Genomic DNA, 24,883 nt, shown 5'->3' with positions numbered 1-24,883 from the left:
TACATTTCAACTCAAGGATCAGATATTTGCAGTTTTAACAAATTATCAAACTTTCCTGGGTTAAGGAAAGTTCGTTGCTGGAGTATATGTAGTGAAACGGCACATTCACATCTTAAAAGAAACTCTTAAAAGAATGGACACAGGAGAATAACTGTATAATACAGAAGCAGAGGGTCCACGTCTTACACAATTCCTTGTTTTTATTTGAAATTTTGAGGCAAGGACTCATTTTTGGGTCATTCTCCTCTGACCCTCTTCAGAAAAAGTTGACACCTTTGTCATTAACAAAACACAGCATCTCTGAAAAGACAAGACGTGAGGAATACACCATAATGCTCTGTCACAAAAAAACTTTTCTAGGCTAATTCAAAGATATGATGTGGACAGAAACTCCTGCTTTTACTAGAAAATAAAAATGCAGATGTGGAGAGTTTTCTCAGCATTAAAGGGGACGAGTCTGTGAGGATCATTTGAAGATTTAATCGCTGTCATCGTTGTTGGAGGCTTCAGGTTCAGAGCCGTTTTCAGAGCGCCGTGGGGAGCCCTCGTTGTCTGAGCCCCGTTCTGAGCCCCGTTCTGAGCCCCGTTCTGAGCCCCGTTCTGAGCCCCGGTCAGATCCCCGGTCAGATCCCCGGTCAGATCCTCGGTCGGACGCTGCGGCGGGCGAACCGGGCCGGGACTCATCGTCCGATCCTGACCGACTCCTCTTGCTCTCGTTGTCCGACTGCTCCGAGTCAGACTGTCGCTGCACCCTCCTCTTCTTAACTGGACGGTCGCTGCCGGAGTCGTCATCGCCAGAGCCTGCAGAGCGACGAGGGCTGCCTGCTTCGCTGCCAGAGCGGTTCCTTCCGCCATCTGACTCGCTGTCGGACGCAATGCGCTTGCTGTGGCCGCCGCCGCCGCCCTCCTCCTCAGATCCTGACCCGCTGTCTCTTTGTTGTCTGAGTGAGAAAGTGCATGTGTTAATTTAATGTTGTACGAATCCACTTTTAATTTTCACACATTGCACACAATTTATAGTTCATGCTTTTACCTGTCTTCAGCTATTTTCAGTCCATCCTCATCTGAAGAGGAGTCAGAGGAAGAGATGATGGCCTTAGACTTGATCTTTCCTTTGAGAGAAGGTGGCAGACGCTCAGGCTGAGGCTAAAAATTAGAAGACATTAACAGAAATTAGGCATGAAAACAATTTTCATAAGGATTTCCAGAACATTAGTCACGACACGAGAACAGAAGACTCCAAGGACCTTTTCAAACTTCTTGCGTTCTTTGGGTTTACGCTGCTTCTTGGGCCGTGATCCTCCTTCCTCATCATCGCTGTCATCTCCTCCTTTAACAGATCTGAAAAAGCAGGATGTGCTCTGAGTGTCTTGTGTGCCTTGTGTAACAGTCAAAATTAACTACAGTACAGTGCAGCAGACTCACCTCCTCCTCTTCTTGCGTGACTTCTTCTCTCCGTCCTCACCCTCTTCCTGCTCACTGCCGCTGCCCCCCCTTCTCTTCTTCTTCTTCTTCATTGGCAGGTCCTCATCAGAGTCATCATTAACAAACTCATCCATGTCAGCTCCTTTCTTACGCTTTAAAGATGAAGGGAAAAAAAGGAGTACGTTATCCACACTGAATTCCCTACAGTTTCTGCTCAGTGTCTGAATCTGCTCATGAGATTTCTATCGGTGCCAACACTCACACGTCCTCCTCCACCGCCTCCCTTCTTCTTCTCTTTGGCCATTTCCTTTGATCCCTCGGCGAAGGTGAGCAGGTTCTTGGTCTTCTCCACGTACAATGCTCTCTGCTCCAGGAGCTTCTTCTGTTCCTCCACCTCTCTGCTCCGCTTTTCTTCCTACGTTCGAGGGTGACAAGCCAACCAATTAATGAGAAGCACTTGATTGTAGCCAAAACAAACTAGTTATAGTGAGTATAACAGGCTCCAAAAGCCTTTGGAAACAAGTAGTACCTGTTCTTTCATCAGCTGCTGACGCAGTAGGTCCCTCTCCTGTTCTTGTTTGGCCCGAAGCTCCTTCTCCTCCTCATCCTGCTTTCTGGCTCTCGCCACGTGGTACTGAGCCTGACTCAGCAGGTCAGAGCACTGCCTGCAACCCCACAACACACCCAAACCCTCATATATATTACAACATGCACTAAATGAACACAACTCCAGCACGAGCTCCATGACAATGAAGACAATAAAATCAAACATAGAGAAGCTATTAGTATATGCTGATATTAGCTTTAAAACACAACTACTTTAGGGGGCAGGGCTGATTGTGACATTAAGGTTTTTCAACTTAAGTATGAAGTTCTGACAAAATAAAGAAAATCTCTTGATGTCTGCAAAATGTAACTTTTTTTAAAAACATACAGTTAGAGGCCAATATGGATGGAAGAATAGGTGTTTTTATTTTAACAGCTGAAAACAAATTAAATTCATCTTTCAAATGATCTTAAATCCAGTCCCTGGTTGCTCTCTCTGTATATTTGTATTCCTATTTTGTAACCAGAGGATTTCACGTTAAACAGCAAAGAGAACAAAATGACAGATTTTTGTCTATTTCAAGCAAGATGTTAAATCGGTCTTTGCTGGAAGGATGTAAAAAGCCCTGTTGTCTGTTGTTCGATGGCTAAAGCCAGATTTTAGCCCTGATCTTGCCGTCACAGACCTTTTTTGGGAGCTTGCCCTCAAAAAGGCCCAGATCGAGTTGGATTAAGTGCACACTCCCGTTATTAACAGTCAGTATGTGAACTGTGAATTGTTCGGAGACAGCTCGCCTGCGTGTCACCGTTTTCTGCTGGATATCTAGCAGGTTAAATATCTGGTTGAGTCGCTGACAGGTCAGGAAGCCTGGTACGAGGCACAGCCAATGAGAGCAGACCCTCCTCTCCTTTCCTCTCTGAACCCAGTCTAATCATGCATCCATTCGTATGAAGCGGGTGCAACACAGCATGTAAATGTGAATCCTTGTTGAACCACAGGCAGTCATACGTTTTCAGCACAAAAATAATACCTCCGTGCATCCTAATCCATCCTCTCACCTATATTATTTTATTTTTCTTCCTGTGTTTTTGCTGCAAACCAGTGCAAAAACAACTTGGACTGTTTGGACCACATAACTCCTGTCTCTACTGTACAATGCCATCTTGTCCAACATGTCTTTTATATAATGTGACCGTGTTTGTGTTTCTGTCCTTAGGGAGGGGGATGGTGGTTTTACATCACTGACTATTTCATTTACTCTTACAATGTATTTCTGACTCGTTAAAGTTAAAACCTAATAAATAAATATTAAAATCTGTGTGTATTAATCTCTGGTGAAAATTAATTCAGACTGACCTGGCCTCGGAAGCAGCGAGAGCGAGGTCAAACCTCATCTTGTCTCCGGCCTTGCTGAGGTAGCTGAAATACCTGTGTGAAGAGGGAACAGGGCAGCCAGAGGATCAGACTGGGGGGAGGAGGAGGAGACATAAATCAAGTGTAGTAGCACTTACCTGTGAGCCAGTTCAAGCTCTTTGACAGCGCTGAGCACAGCCTTCAAGTTGCTCTTCTCGTCTTTGAGCACGAGAGTGGCCAGTCTCTGCAGCACCAGAGCCACGTTGAACATCAGCACCGTGTCGCTGGGCGCCACATGGCGGGCCTTGTTGGGGAATACATTAGAAAGGCGAGGTTAGGCTCCTTTCAGATAGCTGCGTAAAGTAAAAGCCTTTCATTTTTGGCTCCACATTACCTTCAGCAGCATCTGCTTGCACTCTTGGAGTTTCCCACATTTGAAAAGCGCCCTTGCGAGGTACAGCAGCACCTCAGTGTTCTGGTATTTGTAAAATTTCTTCAGGCAGTTCTCATACTGTGGAGCAGATTTAAATACTCAACAAACACGAAGAAAGATAATCAGTTTGATAGGTGATCCCAGCTGGGGCCCTTACCATCTGCACAGCGCTGATGTACTGCTTCTGTTCCACATAGATGTGAGCCAGGTTCAGCCAGACGTCACTGATGTCTGCTGTGGCCTCCCTCACCTGCGCAAACACGTCTCGAGCCTCTCTGAAGTAGCCCTTGTGGGCCAGGACGGCACCTGGACACGAAGACGTTTATGTTTAATACATCATACATATACAGTGGCAGGAATACAAAGAATTATTAAAAAGAGCTCTACACACCGATGCCATTGGCAGCGTAGAGGTTCTTGGAGTCATTTCGCAGGACTTGTTTGTATATCGCCAGGGCTCGATCCTGGTGTCTCTTTTCCTGTAAACACAAAAACATCCTTACTCCATTTAAAGAGATACCATTTCTCTTCACACACACACACTCAAGTCAGGGTTTCACACAAACATCAAAAATTTGTCTAATGACTAATATTAAGCCTATTATGTTAGTTAGTAGGAGGTTTTTGAGAAAATATTCAACTCAGAAATATCATCTATCATCTGAGAAGTTAGTAAAAGATGAATACTGTACTGTGTTGGGATTTAAACTGCTGCATTTTGCCAACAGTGGACATGATCAGACTGAAGGAGTTTGTATATTGGTTTTCATTCTAAAGTTGCACATACAACACTCGGCACCTTTTACAACAAATCAACAAATCTTTTTGATTTATAACATAATTTTACCTCAGGTCGTGTGTGTTGCCTTTCTAAAAGCGCATTGTTTAAGTGAAAGAACTGACACTTGCCGAAGAACAAAAAAACAAGTGTATGTAGTGTAGTGTGAATCACTGTAATTATTTAGCAAAGCATTCACCAAAGTACTTAAACGTTCGATATTAACAACTTCGACATAACATTAAAAATTTAAATAACATCTGACTGCACCTTTTCCCGGTCTCTGGTGGGCTGGTGCAGAGTCTGCAGCCACACGTTACCCAGAGCCAGCATGGAGTAGGTGTCGTTCTGTGTGGACGGCTGCTTCAGAATACGTTCAAACTTCTTCTGGCCGGGTCCCCACTCCTGTTTGGCCAAGTGAAGGTTTCCTATCAGAGACCAGGCGTCTGGGTGATCCTGCACCAAACAGAGGACAATAATTTAGATGGTGTTGGCCAGAGTTTCTCTCTCCGCTGTTAAAATATTGACACTACAACAGGAGACAACGTACCTGATTAATCTGCAGGGCCTCTTTGAACCAATCAGAAGCTTCATAGAAGTTTCCTTTGTCGCGAGCCATCGCTCCAAGACGCAAATAACCTGGAGGTTAAAAATTTGAGTAATTTGTTACAGAATACCAACGTTTTTCTTCTTGCTCTTGCTTGTATGATGTTGCACACTTACAGTCCACGTAGTTGGGATGCTCCCTCAGGATGTTTTTGTAGAGTTTCTCAGCTTCATGGAATTCGCACATTGCCTCGTACAGGCGGGCCAGATTGTAGGACGTGGTGACAGAAATGGCATTGTAGTAATGCTCGTCATGCTCTCCTTCAGCTTTGGCCCTCTCCAGAGATGCAAGAAAGTATTTCTGTGGACAAGAAGACATTGTTTATACTAAATATTAAGTGTCCTGCAAACCGTCATGATCATAGAAAAAAATTAAATAAGCTCTAATGTATATTGATAGCTACCTTGGCCTCTCCAAGGTTGCCCAGTCTGAAGTGAAGAGCGCCCAGGTTGTTGAGGATCTCAGGGGGGACATCGGCCTGCACTTTCTCCTGCAGGATGCGGGTGGCTGTGCCGTACGCCGACAGTGCTCCCTGAATGTCGGTCTGCTCCAGGATCTGAGCCAGCTCGATCCACGCCTCCACATCATCTGGGTACTGCTCTGTCACCTTCTTCAAATGACCCTAGGGAACAAAGACAGTGACATGTAGTCAGATATGATCATTCAATCTTTTACTATAGATAATTTTTGCAGCACAAGTGAAATCAGACGAGCAAACGTTTTAACAAGCCTGTGAGGAAATAATCTGTGCAAGGTGCCTACTTTAGCAATGTCCCTCTTTTCCTGATCGTCAGATGTTGCATAGAGAGACCCAAGAATTTTCATAGTTTCGTAGTTGTTGGGGTAGGCCTTTAAAACCTTCTCGAAGCACTGTGCTGCGTTTTCCTTGTCTCGTCGATACACATACATCTGTCCCAGGCCAAAGAAGGGCAACACAAAGGTGGACGAGGCGAACTGAGTGGCCTGGTAGTAATACTGAAACGCTTGGTCGTAGTCCTCCTGGAGAGAAGAAGAAGATCAGACTTATCAGAGATGTAAAGCGATGACACAAACAGTGCCCTGCCTCAGGATCAGTTAAGATCTTACCTGCACGTGAAATGAGCGAGCTAACTGGTAGCAGCTCTCAGCCTGCATGGCCTCGACTTCTGTGTTATGGAAAGCGTGGAGGGCCAGATGCTGCACTTTACTGTAATCCTGATAGTAAACAGAAAACAGGCACGTGTGAGTAATAGTTGAATAACACTCTGGTTTAGATTTGGGTTAGTGTTGCAGTGACGGCAGACCTTTTTGAAGAAGAAGTGGTTGGCGAGGTGGTTGAGCACCATGGGGTTGCTGGGGTCAATGGTGTAGGCCCGCGACAGCAGCTGCACACCGTTCTTGATGGAGTCTGCCTCCTTGTTGTTGAGCTCTAAAACTGCCAAACCGACAAGAGCTCCCACACACTTTGAATTCAGCTCAAGGGCTCGACCAAAAGCCAAACGAGCCTTCTCCAGCTTGTTGAGCTTGACGAAACAGTGGCCCATTCCCAGCCGTACCTCAGCTAGACAGACACACAACAACAAGACAAAAAATAGATGAGGAATAATCTGGAACATTTCTCTGTGTAAGCAATGCAATAATGACAGGAGCTACAGACAGAGCCTGGTTGATACATCGGTCAATATTTACTTTTCACTGATAAGAGGGTGTGAGCATCAATGTTGTTAAATATGATAAAAGTGATGAGAGTCCATTAATGTTCTACCAGCTGCAATTTCATCTAGACTTTCCAACAGCAAAAACAATCATCACTTTGTCAAGTGACAGCAAAATCACTTTCTCAAAAGCTTTTCGCCATTTAATTACACTGACTGCATACTGATAGAGCTACAACGATTAGTTGATTAATCGATCGAAAGAAGAGTAGTTTGCAACTATTTTGATTATTTGCTGTATTTGCTGTCTTTCTTTGTGATTTATGAGGAGTCTCTGGGACTTGATGTCAATTTGGGCTCAGGGAAATTATAATAAGCATTTTCAAATCTAATGGTAGTACTTATTGGCAGAATAATCCAATGAAAATAATCATTAGTTGCACCCATAAAAAAAGATATCTATGGTCATTCAAAGAAGAAATGTGGTGATTATTTGCAAAATGATCGATAGGTAATGAAAATATAGTTCATTCAAGCTGCATGTTTCCCATTTCCTATATATTTAGCTCAAATCAGTAATTTACCGCAAAATGTACTGATATTTTCATTTATACTGTCCTATTTAATCATGAAGGTTCATTTAAAAAGGAAATTGAGGGATGTTTGTCCAAGAAGTTTGTTTCGATTTGTCTGTTAAAAAGATTATTGTTTTTTTATTCTCATATATTCTCATATGTATCTTGTGTCGACCAGACTCCAGTAGTAGTAAGTATGTAAACTGTATTTACTTACTTAGTAGTAAATAGTAATAATACTGTAGTATTACTACAGGGTTCTGTGTTGATGATGTTTACCTGGGCAGCCGGGGTTTGTACGTAGAGCCTTTTTGTAATAAGCCAGCGCTCCTCTGTAATCCTTTTTATTGAAGGAGATGCAGGCCTTACCTGTCGAATGAAAACGTGTCATTATTTCAGCCAATCAACCACAGAGGTGAAGAACAATATGTTATTTTTTAATTCATCTTGCCAAGCAAAGCAGGGATGTTGTTGGTGGACTGATTGAGTACAAAGTGGAACTGAGCGTCGGCCTGGTCCATCTTGTCTCCCTCCAGCAGGCAGAAACAGGCTCTTCCCAGCAAATGGTTCTGAGTGAGTCAGAAGTATATGAAATTTATATTTATAACATCATCAGTGAAGCCATTGAAATTGTCTCTCATCATCACAGGCCAAGACAGACTATTTTCTTACCTGATCGTACATGATGATTTTGTCTGCCATGGTATAGAGCAGCGTGGCCTGTGTGATGAGCTCTTTCTTGGCATCTTTGTTTTTCTCTTTACGAGCTTGCTGGACATAGTAAGCTGCTAATGTGTCCAGACAGGTCATCTGGTCTTTCTCGTGGTCTCTGTAGTCGAGGTTTCCATCGATACGAGCTGCCTCTAAAAGCTTGACAAAATCCTCTGTTTTGCCCTGCTTGTAGTACTCCAACTGAAAAAGACAGAGCGTAAGCTGTCACAACTAGCAAATGGACTAAAATTAACAATTAAACTGTGTGTGGTACTGTAGGTCCACTGACTCACCGCCAAAGCGATCCATATGTGCAGCTGTGTATGTTCCTGTTTCAGGATACTGATGACCTCGTCTCCTTCTGGCAGCTGGTCAAAGTCGAGCTCGATAACCTACAAGATACAGTTTGTTCAAGTCGTTAAGCACCAACATCTGAAAAAGACTCTTATGTATCATTTCAGATTGTTATGAATTAGGGATGTGTGCGATTAGTTGAAGAGTCGATTAAACGTTACTGACATCACTAGTCAGCACCAGAAATACCTGTGTCATTATTGTTTGATTAATGTACAGATTTAAATTACATACTGACATAATTTGTACTACAGTGAATTGTCACGTCCTCCTCGTGCTATGTTGCTGTATAAAAAACAAGCATTTACTTCTAATGGATGCTGGTTAACTGTTGTGTTTAGGATGTAAAATGCTCAGTATGTTTTTATTCAATACATTTTGCACAGTTTTGACTGTTTTCCTACTTTCAGACTCGTCAACTAGTCCAAGTTCAAACCTCCTTTTGAATATCAGAGAAGTCAGTCGTTCACCAGGGTGTGACAGCAATAGCTTTTACAATATCATTCATACTATGTTAGTTATCCCTTAGTCTGCAATATCTCGAGGTATATTAGGCTACTGTGGGTGATGTTACTGCTTTTATTGTCATTACTGGATTTTTGGGTGACTTTTGCATCAACTCAACCGAGTACTATGTTTTGTAAAGTATTCAATTTACTGAATTAGCCATAAAACCTAGCCAAAAACATAATTTGTCCAGCCTGTTTACATCAATTAGAGCAGCCTAAATATTAAAATCACCTCTGTGTACGAAGCAATACAACTCAGCAGCACCACAAGCTTCAGCCTGGCAGCTTAGTGTATATCGATGATGATATAAAATTAAAATATACTGTAAAAGACGTACTACTGCCCTCATTAGTCAAGAGTCAAGGTCCAGTTACACTACTTTTGATGCTTTCTTAAGTTGCAGTAGAAAGCTAAGATTGTCACCGATACTGTTGTAGCTGAAACATATTATATAATAAGATGTGGATTTAAATTTCGCCAAGTTCTTTAAGTAAAAGTTGCATTCAACGTGGGCAGCTTCGTAAAATGTTATTGGTGGAAAACAAAACAACAACTGACCTAATAACTTGAATCAATGTCTGAGCTCACATTTCTTTACACATTCATAATGTTAACTTTACTAACGCTAGCACTTTAATATCGTTTGCTCCAAACGTTCTTGGTAGCGTTTACGTTTCGTGTCCACTTGCAAATATCTTCTCACACGGTCTTTACATTAGATACGTCGCTGTGTTAAACATTAGCTGATGCTAGCTGGAGTTAGCATACACGGCTAGCAGCAGCGCAGCGAGGTTCACTCAGCCAAACATCCACAATAAATCAACTTTACTGATTAGACGAGTTTTACCTCATCCGTGTCCCGCAACGGGATCTCGATAGAGCCCCGAGACATCTTGGCGGACGAAAAATCCACTTGAAGTTAGATTTGTAAAAATATTTTTAAAAAACGTTTAAGCCCGCTGTCTGTTGGTAGCTACTTCATGCTTCCGATAGGAAACAAATAGACGTACGGTGCAACGGAAATTGTGTCCGGCTAGATCGTGATCTTGGAAGCGTTCCACCTGAAGTTGAACACAGGATGCTCCTTGAGGAAAACACACAGTGGATATCTGCATTCAAATATATTTAACCTCTCCAGGAATAGTCTTAGTGGGTTTTCACTGAGCTAATGTGGTTCAGTAATAGTTTATTTACAAACGGAACTAAACACGCAGACGAAAGTCAGACAATTATGAAGAAAATTCAGTTTCATTTGTAATATCAGTATTATTATTTTTTAATCGTCTGAAAATAATGAAATTGTCTGACTACAAATTTCAAATAGTGGAGGAAATGCCTGGCAGACCGTGAAGTTGATATGTGAACCTGGTGAATTTAAATTGACACCCATTAAGGGCAGCATTTTGGCAGGAGTGGGATGGGGGAGGAAGGTGGGGGAGAGGTGGGCTGGGGGGTGTCAGCTGGTTTTGATGTGAAGCAGTGAAAACAAGCATAAGAGCATCTTGAAGACTTCTTGTGCAACCATCACAGGGAATCAGAGGAAGGTTGGAGAAATGGTCATGGAAACATAAAGCTCCTGATTTATCATTTGAAACCCTTGTTTATTTTTTCTTTACAGAGGACTGGACTGGATTGAGAAGTAAGTATTTTATTTATTTTTTAACAACTTATTTCCCCTAATTAAGTGATATTTGATGAGTATGTAACTATAAGACAAGTAAAATCATTACCATATAATCTTATTTTGCACAATATTATCATACCTGTATATTCAACATATACAGAATTCATATGTTTGTATTGGAAATTTAGTAGGTACGACATTTGATTGAGCTATTGTGTGCTTCCACTTTAAAACATGTATTGTCATTATTATTGCTTATGAGATAATAAACTCTTCATTTTTCTACCTCACTGCACGATGACAAAGAAAATGTTATAAGTAGCCCTGTTTCTGTTTAAATCATAGACATTTAATTTCATCTTAGATATTTATTGATTTTAATATATTAAAATGATACTTAGACTATAGACTATGATACATAGACTATGATTTTTGTCATATTTCTACTCTGAGTTGTACCTTTTACATAATAGATTATAGAAAGGATATATTTCATGTTTATTAGAATATCAGGTCATGTAAGAACGTGACAGTCCGGGGGATTCAGGAGAAACAAGCACAATGTCTGATGGAAATGATGGTAAGTGTTGCGGTTCCTTTTTATTTGATCAAAGACAAGACAAATGTTTTATTTGCTTTAGATGTACAGCATACTTCTGGTTTATCAACGTACTTTACCTTTCGTTCATCTCTACATGTTCAGTGTGGGAGCCACCCGACTGTGAAACGAGGGATGACGTCAGCAAAGACACAGGAGGATTCTCTGAACATGAACTGCTTGACATCATGTATAACACATGTAACACCTCCAGCACAGGTACACGGACCGATGTTGATTTCAACAAAACAGGTTCAAATAATCATCTGAAGCAGAATCATTGTTCTGCGTCTCTCTCGTCTTTCAGGAGAGGTGTTGGCCTCCACCATCATTCAGTACCTGCAGACCATGACGGCTCAGAGTCCAGAGCAGGACCGGCTGGCTTCCCTGCGATGGCTGCTCGACCCTGACTGTCAGGACCCACATGTGAGCAGAGAGACTTTCCACTCCACCATGAGGCAGTGGATCGCACAGTGCAGCCGGGACAGGTGAGAGAAAACTACAACGTTGTGGACGTCATGTAGGGCTGTGGATAAGCATGATATTCAACTTTTAATCATTTTACAAACACAGTTAATTTTTTTTGTTTACAGCTAATGTGTTGCTGATTAAATCTTTTATAAATCATCATTTTCTGAGACTCTTCTTGTGTTTCAGCACCGATGTGGATGGCAGTCATTTATCTTGGCCAGACTCTTCTAGACTGCCTGTAAACGGTAGGCTGCCACTGTTTTATTCAGACTTCTGAGAAATTGTGTCTTAATCACATCAGAAGACGATTCACTGAACCTTTTTACCTTTCAGGTTTGGATTTCTCAGGTTGTCAAAGCAAAGCTGCGTCCTCAGACAGCCACCAGTGTTCCTGGTCAGTGTCACTCCTTTAATGACTGTATGTGTTTACCTCCCGTTATCACTGTGTGTTGTCACACTTCACCACTAACTGTTTGTTTGGCCTCAGTGATGGGAAAGAGCTGTTAGGCACCGTGGCTGACCTGAAGCACGCTCACCGCAAGCTGAGCGAGCAGAACAGCAGCCTGCTGAGGACGGTGGCTCAGTGTGAGGACACGAACCTGCAGCTTACTCTGGAGATCACCGAGCTGAGAGCAAAGCTGGCCAGGTGGAGGATTAACTACTGTCTTCCTCATCTAAGCCATGTGTACTAAACAAAGGCACATCGTTATCTCATTCAATTTCAGTTTCTTCCAAAGCAAAATCAAAATTTAACACAGAGTATAAGATGTCATTCATCAGAGATCCCAAATACTTAATAAGCAGATTCTTAATGTGCAAATACAGACTGAAATATGTTTAAAATATGGACTTAAGCAGCCTGAATCAGATCCCTTATAAGTGGCACTTTATAGCTACATTTAAAAATAATATTATCTACGTAAGAAGCTTGAATTATAGAGAGTGAAAAGGAATTGTCCAGTCTAGCCGATGCACATTAAGACTGACTGGGAAAATTGTGTTGAAGCAGAAGTAAACTAAAAAGATGCATGTTTATTTTACCTGTGGAAAGCATGGGAACAATTTACTTAATTTTTAATTAAACAGGTCTTGGGGTCACTCAGTGGCTAAGTTGTGTTGTGGGTAATGTAGGCACCAGTTTCTGAAAAGCAGTCCACTGGTCTAACACTGCATTTCTACAACACCGTTGGACTCATTCATAGCAAATGATCCAAATCGATACAGCAGAATCAGAAATGTTGTCTTTTTATTTCACACATTCTTCTTCCTTTTCAAAACGTGGTGCCTACATTACCCACAATGCAACTTAGCTACTGAGTGACATCACTGGAGGCAGTTTATCAGATTACAGCCAGATTGGAGCCACAAAACGCTTTGAACTACTTTTTTCACATATGCAGAAGTACTCCCCAAGACCTGTAAACACACTTTAATGTGTAAAGGTGGTGGAGTTACCCTTTAATACAGAAACTAACATATTTACAACTTAAATGTGAGTCACATGATCTGTATTTTCTGAACCTGTGATACTTTACAAAGTTGTCAAATGGACCATAAATCATGTCATAGACTTTCTTTCATATTTAAATTCTTCTTGAGTAGTAACATTCATTCATAGAGTGACTTATGCATCTTTTGTGGCTATGAGGCTATTGAAACCAGACAAGACTGCCTATGAGACTCACTAAATCTTAGAGAAGGTTTTCTTTGTTGTAGAAAACTGCACTCGAGCAGCTCAGCCCTCGACCCTCATTCTTTTATACATTTATATTAATCACTTGTTCTTTCTTTGCTGAGTAAAGGTGGATCCTCTGCTGACTTAAACAATAAGATCTCATGTGTTTTTGGGTGTGTGCAGTGCTCAGCGTTCAGCAGCAAGAAGCAGATCCCTGACAGAAGAACTGGAGGAGACCCGTCGGGCGTCTAAAGAGGCCCAGGAGAGAGCAGGTCGCACTCAGACCAGCTGCACCAAACTGGTACAGCACAAACTTAACAGCCCACCTTTGAAGCTACCGTCTAAGTATTTATGTATTTTTTATGGCAAATATTTAGGTTTGAATCTGTTTTTATCACCAGAGCAATGAGGTTGAATGCCTGAAGGTTCACATTAGGAGGCTTGAAGACAAGGTAATGTAGATCTTAAATGTAAGTCCAAATTTTCGAAAAAGTTGATGCGCTTTCCCTGTAAAACATTTGTGTCCGCGCAGAATGAAAAACTCACCTTTGAAAGGACCTGTTCTGAAGACAGCATCAACAAACTGAGAAAAGCCAACGCTGAGTTGAGGGTAGGAACAGATCCATAATTCACACACACACTTGTGTTCGTCTCTATATTAGGAGTTTGAACTGAGAGTTAAACATCCTAATGTTCGCAGGCCGAACTCGAGAAAACTCTGGTTATGTTGGCGCTGAAAGACGGAGAAATCACAAAGGTTGGTCTATCTACTCGTTTTGATCGGGAGAAAATGGTCAGCTGGACGTTTTTATTTTACCTCGTGTCTCAAATGTTCCCGTACAGAAAGACATTCTCATGGATAAGATGAAGAGCTCTCATGTGGAGAATCACAACATGATCGAGGTTTGATTTACACTTTATCACAAAGCAGAGAAAGCACTTGAATGAATCCTATTTTCCTATTACATGTCATACTTATTGTAGAGTAGTGCAGATAGATTACATCATGTTCAATGTGATAACACCATTAATCATTTCAAATAGGGAGGAACGAGCACACCATTATCTGTGTCTGTGTCTGTGTCTGTATCTGTATCTGTATCCGCACTCGGAGTGGGTGGGGTTTAAACAGGAAGTGGGCAGAACTAAACTAAAATTGTCAATCAGATTTGATTTAAATGGTTTTTAATGTACATTTGGTTGTTATTTCACACGTTAGCCTAACAAGGGACAAGGACTGCAAATCCCGTATACATTGCGCCGGTTGCATTTTGATTAGATGTATTGTCCCTGTCAAGTAAACAGAAAAATAAATACATGAATTAACTCTGCTCTGCTGTTGTAGGGCCTGCAGTCAGACCTGATGAGGTTACAGGAACATTCACACCAGGTTCTCCTCAGGTAACTTTAATAAATGGGACTTGTGTAAGCACAAGCTCAAGAGGCATCTCAAGCATCTACCTGGGCTTTATCAAAAAAAGAAAAATAACTGCAAGCTTATGAGCAGAGTGACATTATGATTTATAGAATATCTCAACAATATTGTGTATGAATTTTCCCAAATAGTTGAAGGTTGAATCTTCATCTCTTCTGTCTGTCCCCGGCAGGTACGACAGACACTGCATCAGTCCTCAGAGTCTCTACAGTCGAGATCCTCCGAACCACCGCTCTCTGCAGAGCGAGATGCAGGATATGCAGCAGGTAGGAAACACTCGGGAGCCACAGTTTATCTTTACATGGTGGTGCTTTTCTGTTTCATGTCGCTCTCTTGGTCTGCAGCAGCATCACAGAGGTCTGGACGACATCAGCCTCCCATCCCTGCACACACACAGCGATGATATTCAGAGCATCATCCACAGGATCAAGTCTGCAGAAATAGCTCTTCTTCTGCACAATAAGTATCCTGAGAGGGTGAGCAGAGAGGGGACACTCAACAGAGGCTACCTGTGGCATGTAGTAACATGTATGTGTTTAAATCTGTCTTATCTCTCAGACGCAGGACTCTGCTCCAGTAGAAACACAGGAGAGGCCTTTTCCTCACCGCCAGCAGCAACAGGCACGCATCAAGCAGCAGCTTGTCAATGTGTATGTGAGTTTTTTACCTCCCTTTTTCCTGTTATGGTAACAAACTGGATTTGGTTGATGTTGGTCTCTGTTCTGAGAAGCTTCCTCAGGCTAATAAAAGGGGTGTCTGGATATGACAGTGTGTTTATGGGCATCTCCGTTACGCAACCCACATGAGTTACTGTCCTCTGTGTGTTAGGGTCTGTCGGGGCTAAGTGCAGTTTTAGTACCCCTTGGTAACTACAGACATAACACTGTGTAAAGGAGATGTTTATAAAGCTGTGGTGGTGGTGGTTTCAGGCTGCAGGAGCTGGAGCTGCACAAGTGCGTGTGGGAGGAGAAAGGGGAGAAGGTGGAGGAGCGGTGCAGAGCCTTGGAGCAAAAGAAAAGCCAGACCGGGAGTCAGATCCAGGAGGCCAAGAAGGTGGCTGTGGTGAACTGGTGGAAAGCCCGCAGTGTAGAGGGCGCTAAGGCACGGACGAAAGAAACCCATTCGGTCCAGGAGCTCTCTGAAACACAAGCAAAGCTCCAGCAGGCAGAGCAGACGATCAGTGATATGAGAGAGCAGGTCCGTCACCTGCAAGCCTCTCTGAGATCTGCACAGGAGTGTGTCGCAGAGCAGAAAAACAGCAGCAGAGTTCTTCATATCGACAGGGGAACCAACACTGAGAGAGGAGAGCCAGACAGAGCTGTGGAGAAGGTGGTGAAGGATCAGAGGGATGCAGCAGTGGCCACGGAGGTCACAGGTGGAGCAGCCTCAGAGCAGGAGCAATCCCACTTTCAGGTGACTGCGGACGGCCTTCTGACGACCCTCAGAAGGATGGAGGCGATGGTCAACAGCGCCCTGGAGACCGCCGAGCTGGTGCGAGAGAGCGAGCGGAGGGTGAGCCAGGTGAGGGTGAGGATGGAGAGCATCACCCTGAGGGTGGAGAAGGCTCTGGACCGAGCCGCCGACACTGACGAGCAGCTGAATGTTCTGGAGGCCGGAGTCACAGAAGAAGATCCTTCTCAGGTTTGTGTTTAAATTCAGTGTTTGCTTTGCTACAGAGTAACAAGTGATATACTTGTTTTTAATGATTCTGATTTCAGAAGGTTACATTGGTTAAAGTGAAGTGTAAGTGTAAGTTTATGTGTATGTTGCTCTGCTGAAATCAGTGTCTGGACATGTTGTATATATAATCTGAATTTAACTAAATAATCTAAAATAATGTGAAGAAGCACCAGCATATTATAAAATCATATGATTTCCATGTTTGTCCAGACTCGTCCAGTCAGTATTTTACAACATGAACACCAGGGAACTGCTGCATGGAGATGTTTTTATAATCAGGGATTTATTTTGTCTCGTAGAGGTCATAACACTCCTGTGGGAACAAAAACTGCCAGAATAAATCATGCTGCTATTAAAGATTTTAACTTGAGGTTCTGACATTACTGTCACTGTTGAGACACAGCTCGTCTCTGTGCTGCAAAACTTGATAATAAAAGAAAGAGTGAAAGAGTGTGTGAGTACACTTAGCAAATCTTTTAGATTTCATGCAATTAATGATATTGCATTTGTAAAGCATTAAAAATAAACTTTAAATATTTGCATAAAATCCTCTCTAGGACCACATGAACATGTAAACTTTTACGGCAGAAGTACCAAAACTTTTTCACCTGTGACCCGTAGATACAAGGTTAAGTTATAGTAGTTAAGTCATTTTTTGGTTTTTTTTGTTTCTTTTATAATTTTTTGTCTTGAAGAAGTGAAACTTTTTTTCAAAGAAGATGGCAAAGACTAGAAAAATATCCCAAAAAGTAAACATCACTAATATTGTTGCAGAATTAGATTTTCTATTTCCTGTGCTGATTTCATCTCATGACCCCGCAGAGGCATCTGATGACCCCTAATGGGGGTGCCGACCCCTAGGTTAGGATAGAGTATGAGGGACTGTGCAAATATTTACGTCCATCCATAACATTGAAGTGCAATGCACATGTGGTTGTGTGTGTGTGTGTGTGTGTGTCTGTGTGTGTGTGTGTGTGTGTGTATTTTTGCCATAAGGCTGTAACATCGTTATCCAGACATTTAAAGGTTTATAGCTTCACTCGTCATCACTGGAGTTTCAACCTCAATCATCCATTGCAGCAGCATTTTATTCCCCCTCTGTCTAAAAAGCTCTGTTTTAGCTCCTGTCTCTTTAAGGCTCCACCTCCTAAATACTCAGTCTGCTCTGATTGGTCAGCTCATACACGCCTGAGCCAGCTAACAACAACAGATCAGCAGTGCTTAATTAATTCCTATGTGCCAACTAGGCAAAAATTATGCAAATGTGTGACATGGTGACGTAGTGTGATGTCATGAAGTCACAGAACTGAAGGCGAGACCACTGACGAGGCGTTTTAGGAGCAGAGTTTTCTGCACATGAAGTTGATTTGTAGTTTCTCATATATAAGTCTTCAGGACCCAGTCTGCCAGCTGATCCAGAAACAGATGCCACAGGCTGTACAGACGAGTCCAATATGGAGCCTGACGACGGAGACAGAACGGAGAGTCCTCCTCCACCTCCTGTAATCCCAGAAGTCAGCGAGTCTCCACAGCTACCCATGAATGGTATGATGGTCCGCATGACAGAAATACAGCATCAGTGTTATCGTGGTTGAGGGTACTCTGTGAGACACTGATGAATTAAAGCTACTTCCTTCTCTGATGGTAATCCCTGAGGATGTCTGAAAATAGGCCCAGCAGATATTTACATTGCACACAACAGCTGGTACAGTGAGGAGGAAGAGAGAGTGAGCTCTGAGGGAGGGTATGTTATCTATCAAAGAGGGCCAGGGGGAGAATTAAGGGAGGTCTGAATGATTTTTTTTTTTTTTTATGTAAACAGAGACAGGGTGGAGTATTTTTAGCTACAGCCCATTTTAATTGACAAAACTTTTATACTTTGTCAGACTTTTTTCAATTGAAAGGGCTAAAACAATGTCTTTGTGAGTTTCCTGTTCTCAGTGCCTGTGGCTCAGCCCACTTTACATTTACGTCTTAATGGTTCTCAAGTGCTATGAGCATGTTTATGTAAAGACATTGAGAAATCTGATTCTGAGGTCTCTTGCTCACAAAGTACACAATGCAGGCTTTTAGCTGCAATACAGGAGTGATTTTACAAAAAACCCACCTACCAACCCCCCTAATTACCACATTATATCTTGTTTTTGTAATACACACAACAAACACACAAAAAACTACAGCATGTTGTTTTTACACTTAGTTTTTTTGTACTTATTAAATTACTTAAATATAACTTATTTGATCCTTAGATGTGCTGGTAGGCAGATTTGTTTTACTTCCACACAAAGCCATGCTAGCTGTTTCCCCCCTCTTCCAGTCTTTGTGCTAAGCTAAGCTAACAGCTGCTGTACCATTACCAGCTACCATATAAACATGAGAATGGTACCAATCTACTCGTCTTTTAACAAGACAACAAATAAGTGTATTTCTCAAGGTGTATTTCTCAAAATTTTTCCTTTAAAGTAAGGAAACGAGGGGAGTGTAACATTGTTCATTTTTTACAAGATTTTTTTTAACCTAAATATGTAATATTTTCCGCTGGTCATGCCCATGTCTTGCCGTTACTTACTGACTAGCATGCATGACATAAAAAATATGCTAACTGACAAAGAAAAAATACAGGCAGACAACTTTGTGGGTTTTAGCCCACAAACACAAATGTATCTTTTTAAAAACACCCTTGGATCTTAATTTTTAGTAAGCTTTCGCTAAACTGTTTTTTCCGCCGCCATTCCCTGCAGAGCGGATGATTCCTGTTGATATTTCTCAGGGATGTTTAGTATTGCACTTGCTAAATGCCCTGATGGCTAAGAGGGCCAAGTCTTATATTTAATTGTTTCTCTGTGGAGAGAAACAATGGAGTGGAGGAGGGTTTGAAACATGGTGAGGTTGCTGAGAAACAGTGTGTGGCCTCAGTGGGGAGCATTGTATTTTAAGTGAAGAGACAATAATCATCTCTATGTTTATTTTATAGCCCTCTGTCTAAAGTTCGTCCAGTGTAGGCGTGGACTTTTTATTTTGCTTACCAAATGAAGCTGCGTTCAAAGCTGCAGAAGGATGATCAACATTTTATGTCGGGCATAAATGTGACATGTGCCCTGCCAGTTTACTGTTACAGCACCTCATGATTTGAATGCAGTCATTGTTAATACGAGGAAGGTTTCATCTTATTTGAACCAATCAAATTTCGACACGCTGAATGTTAGCATTTTCTCAACAATACTGTACTTTTTAAATGTATTTATCAGAGGCAGCACATATTAACCAACATCAGTGTGATTTCAAAAGTGCCAGATTTAAATAAAAGGCTTCATCTGCGATCCCTGGACACGTTGATGTTAAACAAGAAAAGAGGCAACAGCAAAGCACATATCTCAGGATACAGCATCAAAGAAACATAATAAAAGCTGTTATAAAACAGATGCATACAATGGCATTTGATAATCATAACTTCACTACAACAGACAAGACAAAACAGGCTACAGAAACGTAGTAGGACAAACAAACACTAAGGTCGCATGGCAAACCCCTGTTCCCAAGACACACACACACACACACACACTCACACAGTCATAAACTTAACAGTCTACAGCCATGCTAGCAGCTATGTGGTGCTGTGAGCTAATTGCTAATGTCAGCATGCTGCATGTCATATGCTCACATTGACCTCACAAACATGCTGATCTTATGAAGGTATGATTTTTTACAGTGCCATATTTATCATCTTTGTTTCGCGTGCTAACATGACATGCTAACATGACATGATACAATGGCATTTGAATATCATAACTTTATCACGATACACATGAGAACACATCACGACAGGCTACAAAACTGTAACAGGACAAACAATAAGTAAGGTTGTGTGACACATACAGACACAGTCCTAAACAAAGCAGTCTGCACTCAGGCTAGCGGGTCTGTGGTGCGTTGAGCTAAATGCTAAGAATGCTAACATGCTCACAATTACATCATTAACATGCTGATGTTAAGCAGGTAGTATATTTAAAATGCAGAATTTATTATCTTTGTTTTGCATTTTTGCCATTATTATCTGTGTGTAGCGCATTAGCACTCTAACATTTGCCAGCTATTGTCTCAACATAAACACAAATGTCAACCTCAGTAGGATTCACCCTCTGGGGACCATGAATGTCTTTTTCAAAATAGAAAATAGTTGTTGAGATATTCCAGCCTGAGCTAAAGTGGTGGACCTAGCGGCTGACATTCCCATCCAGAGAGCAATGAATAAAAGCTACTACATAAACCTATTAAGAAAAATGTCATTACTAACAATAATAAACATTGAGTTTTGTCCATCAGAGCTGCAGTACACACACTGGTGCTTTTGTGTTTTTGATGCTGTTAGAGAGCAATCTGCCTCCATTAAGGCTTTTAAGGCTATTTTGTATTCCTCCCTTATCTTCCTTTAACTAATAAAACATTAATATAATATATTAAATCACATTTGGGCATATCACTGTAACGTTACAGGAATAAAACCTGTTTTTAAGGTTTTATGTTGCTGTTTTCAACAAGGTTGTGTGATGAATGAAGATCCAGTGGAGACTGAATGTAAATAATTTAGAAATGTGGGTCTCTAATGCTCTCTCTGTGTGCGCAGTGGCTCTAAACAAAGTGCTCTTTGATGGTGAATTTACAAATAAGACAAAGGTAGAAATACCAAAATCACTTGAGCTGGAATGTGAATTAAATGCTTCTAGGAAAGAGAAAAAAGAGGCTGTGACCTGAATAGAAAAACAGATGTATCTGACCATGAAAATGAGGTCAAAACAGGACACGTGTGGACATTTCTACCATCACATTCCTACAAGCTTCTACAGTACATCTTTCTTATTTTCTCTTATTTTCTTTCTATGATTTGCGTAATGACATAAAGTAAAATCTGTCAGTGAAATGCTGCGTTACTCAAGTTGTTTTAGAGTCTCATTTCAAAGAGTCTTATTTCCTGGAAGTGGCACCATCAAATAAGCAACATAATAGCAATTAAAGGTGCAGGGTGTAAGATTTAGTGGCATAGCCGTGTCGTTGCAGATTGCAATCAACAAACAAAATGTGAACATCTCTCAAGATTGTGTTTACCAAGTGCAAAACTTCTATTTTCCCCCATAGGCCGTCATTATAAAACTGTTGACAGGACACCTCAAACTGCAAACAAGGTCAATTATGAATTTTTGATTAATGGAGGTTTTATATTTGTTAAACCTTTATCGCAGTAAAGGGATTTAAACTGCTGCACGTATTCAGTGTGCCACAGAACCAGGAAGTAAACCCGAAAGCAAGAAAACATTTTTAGCGTATTTATCTCAAGGCGAGCAAATCTCAATGGCTGAATGTGCACCATCTTTGCGTCCACCATCTAGCTCTATTAAAGACTACAAAGAGCGCTTTGCTTCCTATGTAGATATAAAAACAGAATGATTCCTAGTTTCTGATTATTATAAATGCCTAAATGCCCCTAAATCGTACGCACTGGACCTTTAAGTATAGTTTTTATTACATGCATCCTCTGATATCTGAAATAATCATGGTGCATTTGTACTTATTCCCTCCTTATTGACCTTTAAAGTGTTCAGCTCTACTTAAATGTCTGTGAGTCACTGGTGTTTAGCCCTTTGCTTGGTATCACAATATTACCGACCTTTTCCTGAGAGCACCTAACGCGGACGACACAATAGCCTTTACTTGGGGCCAAGAGCTTTCAACCAGAGGATCAAGCACCTCGTGTACCAGAAATGGTTGCCAGGTTATTGTTGCCCCTAGTTATAGAGGAGGAGGAGGGTGGCGGGGTGAGATACTTCCTGAAACAAGAGTTACAGTAATTCAAACCAATCAAATTGACATCACGCTGCCAGCAACCTCGTAGGACACAAAACTTAATTTATTTCCCCTGTGTGTTTCCTCTTTCTGCTTCCCTCACACGCACACTCTGACTTTTCTTTTTTTAACCGTCTCATCACATTTGCATTGCACATGCTTTCCTGTTAAATGCAAATCAGCCGTGTTCACTGTCTTGTCTGTCTGTGCTCTGGCTCCAACAGGTGGCTCAGGACAAGGCGGCTGCAGCAAGGTAAGAAGACTCCCTCCTGCTCTCCTGCAGTGAAATATAACGTTATTTCTGTATGTAGAGGCACATAATGCTCGTATAATGTGCTGTGTGTTTGTGTATCTTGTCTGTTTTTTGAACCGGCTCGTCGGAAATGTTATTTTTTGAGAGGCTATACCGGTTAACACTTTCTTGCCAACGTGAAGATAAAGTGCAGTTTCAGTTTGTGGTTTGAGCAGAGGTGGATTATAACTATTATACATCAGCTCAAGTTGTTCTCACTTACAATTCTGAGGTTTTTGTATTTTATTTGAATATTTACATTACTTTACAGTTCAGAGAGGGATTTTACTTTGAGAATTATAGATACTAGTTAGTGTTTAGGGTAATACTTAACATTACAGACATTTAATAGATGGTTTATACACACTTTAATGTAGTTGTGAGGACATTTGAATTGTTTATTAATGTACAGCATTAAGCAAAAATTATCACATTTCCTATAAAGACAGTTTACATCATTACAAATATATTTTACTATATTGTAACTGATAATTAAACACATATCTGTTTACAACTTCATCAAAGTGTGTTATAAACCCTTTATACATACTGCCTATAAATGCTGAAGGTAAAGTTTTGCCCTTTGCAGATGATTTCACAATAAAAACACAAAAAATAAGCTTCTAAAATACAATGGATACAATACAACATTGAACTAATCATGTAGGCATGAGCATGTCTTTGAAATGTACAACAACAACACAGCTGAAGGCTCAAGAGGTAAAATGATCCAGTATTTAAAAGTAGAGCAAACACTTGAATCAGTACTTTCACTGACTGTTAACTATCTCACAACTTCTCAGATTTAGTTTGTGACCCTTTGGAGGAGGAACTTCTGGGTAGAAAACTCCTGCATCATCTATTTTTTTTCTTTTTATATATATATATATATTCGCCTTATCATGGCTTCATTGATAGGATTGACAGCATTGAGAGGTGACAGGAAACAGGATGAGAGGGGGCGGATGACATGCAGCAAAGCGCCACAGGGCGGACTCTAGCCTTGGGCTGCTGCAGCAGAGGACAAAGCTACTGGGGCCGGGGTGCCCCCACTGCGTCATCTAATTAATCTAAAATGCTTGTTTGATGCTGTCATGTCTTATTGACAACATCATTTTCACTAACATTAGGAAGGAGACCTGATTTCCCTGTCGGGCCACAGACTAATGAGCTTAAAATACATTAAATAAGCACGTATCTCCGCAATGTGAAACAATGGCAAGTTTTCTACCCGGACTCAACTGTCTGTAGCACCGTCAGACACAAGGCCATTCACAGTGCTTTACAGGGACGTAGAAAGGCGTTAAAAATAAGATAAGAAATGTTAAAAATCACATTTAAAAGACAGTAAAAACAAACACAAGCCAATATAAAGCTACAGTAATGTTTGAAACCCTGGTTTAAATGAGCAGCTGACGTCAACTGACATGCATCAGTATGAAGAGGACCAGAGTTTGGATCAGCTTTATTGGCCTTGTACGTGTACACATACAAAGAATTTAAGTCCAGTTTTACATTGCTCTCAGCGTACTTACACAGGAATAGACGGTCCGCTGGGAACAAATAAGGTAAAGAATGTAAAAGAATAAAGAATGATGAACGGTGCGGACTGTACGGCACAATAGCGTGTGAAAACACAGTAGGTGTATATACATTAAGATCACCATAAAAGTCTGTGTGCGAGTCAGCTGTGCTGTGTGTTATAAAGGGTACATGTAGTGCAATGAAGCAGCAGGAGTAGTGAAAGGAAGTGAATACTGGATAAATATGCAGACATGGGTTGGAAGGATTGTGTACATTATTTGTTTTTATATACACATGTATACATATAGATTATGTTCAGCCTGTAGGATTCATATTGTGAGTGACATGATGATATGTTTGTGTTAAAACCAGCATTTTAAACTGGGTTTATATATATATATTAATCATAATAATGACAGTAAACTTTATTTATAGAGCACTTTTCAAAAACATAAAAACGTAAAAGAAGAAGAAGAATTAAATGCAAGAGGGAAATAAAATATAATAAAAACATGAATCAAAGACAGAAAAATCTGTGAAAAAACAAACGAATAAGAGCATAAACAAGAATATACACTAATTAAAAGCCATTTTATTTTTATTATTGTTTTTTTTTTTAAAGGAAGACACTGAGGTAGCTCGCCTGATTCTCAAAGGAAGATTATTCCACAGTTGTGGAGCCCCACCGCCTTCTGTCCGAAGCCTCGCCCTGGCTAATGATAACGGCAGCTGGTCTAATAATAAGGGGTTACAAGGTCACTGATATAAGAAAGAGCGAGGCTGTCTATAATGGAAGTAAATATATAAAGTAATTTAAGT

At 41.0% G+C, this 24,883-nt stretch overlaps 2 protein-coding genes across 3 annotated transcripts in view; one reads left to right on the top strand and one right to left on the bottom strand.

Annotated features, from left to right (window-relative positions):
- Positions 1-174: 174 nt before the first annotated feature.
- Positions 175-9,934, bottom strand: ctr9 (CTR9 homolog, Paf1/RNA polymerase II complex component). Its single transcript, XM_084356203.1, has 23 exons — positions 9,775-9,934; positions 8,357-8,455; positions 8,025-8,264; positions 7,804-7,921; positions 7,632-7,721; positions 6,427-6,683; positions 6,230-6,337; positions 5,906-6,142; positions 5,547-5,765; positions 5,260-5,443; positions 5,087-5,175; positions 4,807-4,992; positions 4,150-4,237; positions 3,916-4,064; positions 3,720-3,836; positions 3,484-3,629; positions 3,329-3,400; positions 1,955-2,090; positions 1,688-1,840; positions 1,426-1,577; positions 1,248-1,341; positions 1,034-1,146; positions 175-941 (listed from the first exon to the last, which is right to left on the bottom strand). Exons 1-23 carry the CDS (start codon positions 9,817-9,819, stop codon positions 479-481), a joined length of 3,555 nt encoding a protein of 1,184 aa, XP_084212329.1. The 5' UTR covers positions 9,820-9,934; the 3' UTR covers positions 175-478.
- Positions 9,935-10,483: 549 nt separating this feature from the next.
- The window catches only part of mrvi1 (murine retrovirus integration site 1 homolog), a 35,483-nt gene continuing 21,083 nt past the window's right edge, over positions 10,484-24,883 (top strand). Inside the window, exons 1-19 of one of the 2 annotated variants that reach the window (XM_084356182.1) lie at positions 10,484-10,566; positions 11,065-11,131; positions 11,255-11,368; positions 11,457-11,637; positions 11,807-11,865; positions 11,954-12,014; positions 12,108-12,266; positions 13,479-13,596; positions 13,697-13,747; positions 13,828-13,905; positions 13,996-14,052; positions 14,139-14,198; positions 14,641-14,696; positions 14,903-14,996; positions 15,075-15,206; positions 15,289-15,380; positions 15,660-16,371; positions 17,799-17,955; positions 22,473-22,501. In XM_084356182.1, coding sequence (XP_084212308.1) covers positions 11,113-11,131; positions 11,255-11,368; positions 11,457-11,637; positions 11,807-11,865; positions 11,954-12,014; positions 12,108-12,266; positions 13,479-13,596; positions 13,697-13,747; positions 13,828-13,905; positions 13,996-14,052; positions 14,139-14,198; positions 14,641-14,696; positions 14,903-14,996; positions 15,075-15,206; positions 15,289-15,380; positions 15,660-16,371; positions 17,799-17,955; positions 22,473-22,501 — 2,229 coding nt within the window. In that variant the 5' untranslated portion in view covers positions 10,484-10,566; positions 11,065-11,112. Of the gene's footprint in view, positions 10,567-11,056; positions 11,132-11,254; positions 11,369-11,456; positions 11,638-11,806; positions 11,866-11,953; positions 12,015-12,107; positions 12,267-13,478; positions 13,597-13,696; positions 13,748-13,827; positions 13,906-13,995; positions 14,053-14,138; positions 14,199-14,640; positions 14,697-14,902; positions 14,997-15,074; positions 15,207-15,288; positions 15,381-15,659; positions 16,372-17,798; positions 17,956-22,472; positions 22,502-24,883 lie in introns of both variants that reach the window. The other variant, XM_084356183.1, reaches the window with a different exon arrangement.

The sequence above is a fragment of the Pagrus pagrus genome, assembly GCF_965226575.1.
Source record: "Pagrus pagrus genome assembly, chromosome: 1".
Taxonomy (NCBI): domain Eukaryota; kingdom Metazoa; phylum Chordata; class Actinopteri; order Spariformes; family Sparidae; genus Pagrus; species Pagrus pagrus.
This window is presented reverse-complemented; position numbering and strand designations above follow the sequence as displayed.

Coding starts and splice junctions, on each gene's coding strand:
- ctr9 (XM_084356203.1), bottom strand. CDS start 9,819: ATGTCTCGGGGCTCTATCGAGATCCCGTTGCGGGACACGGATGAG. Junction 3,630..3,719: donor GCAAGCAGATGCTGCTGAAG/GTAATGTGGAGC, acceptor TTCCCCAACAAG/GCCCGCCATGTGGCGCCCAG. Junction 2,091..3,328: donor CTCGCTGCTTCCGAGGCCAG/GTCAGTCTGAAT, acceptor GTGGGGTTGCAG/GCAGTGCTCTGACCTGCTGA.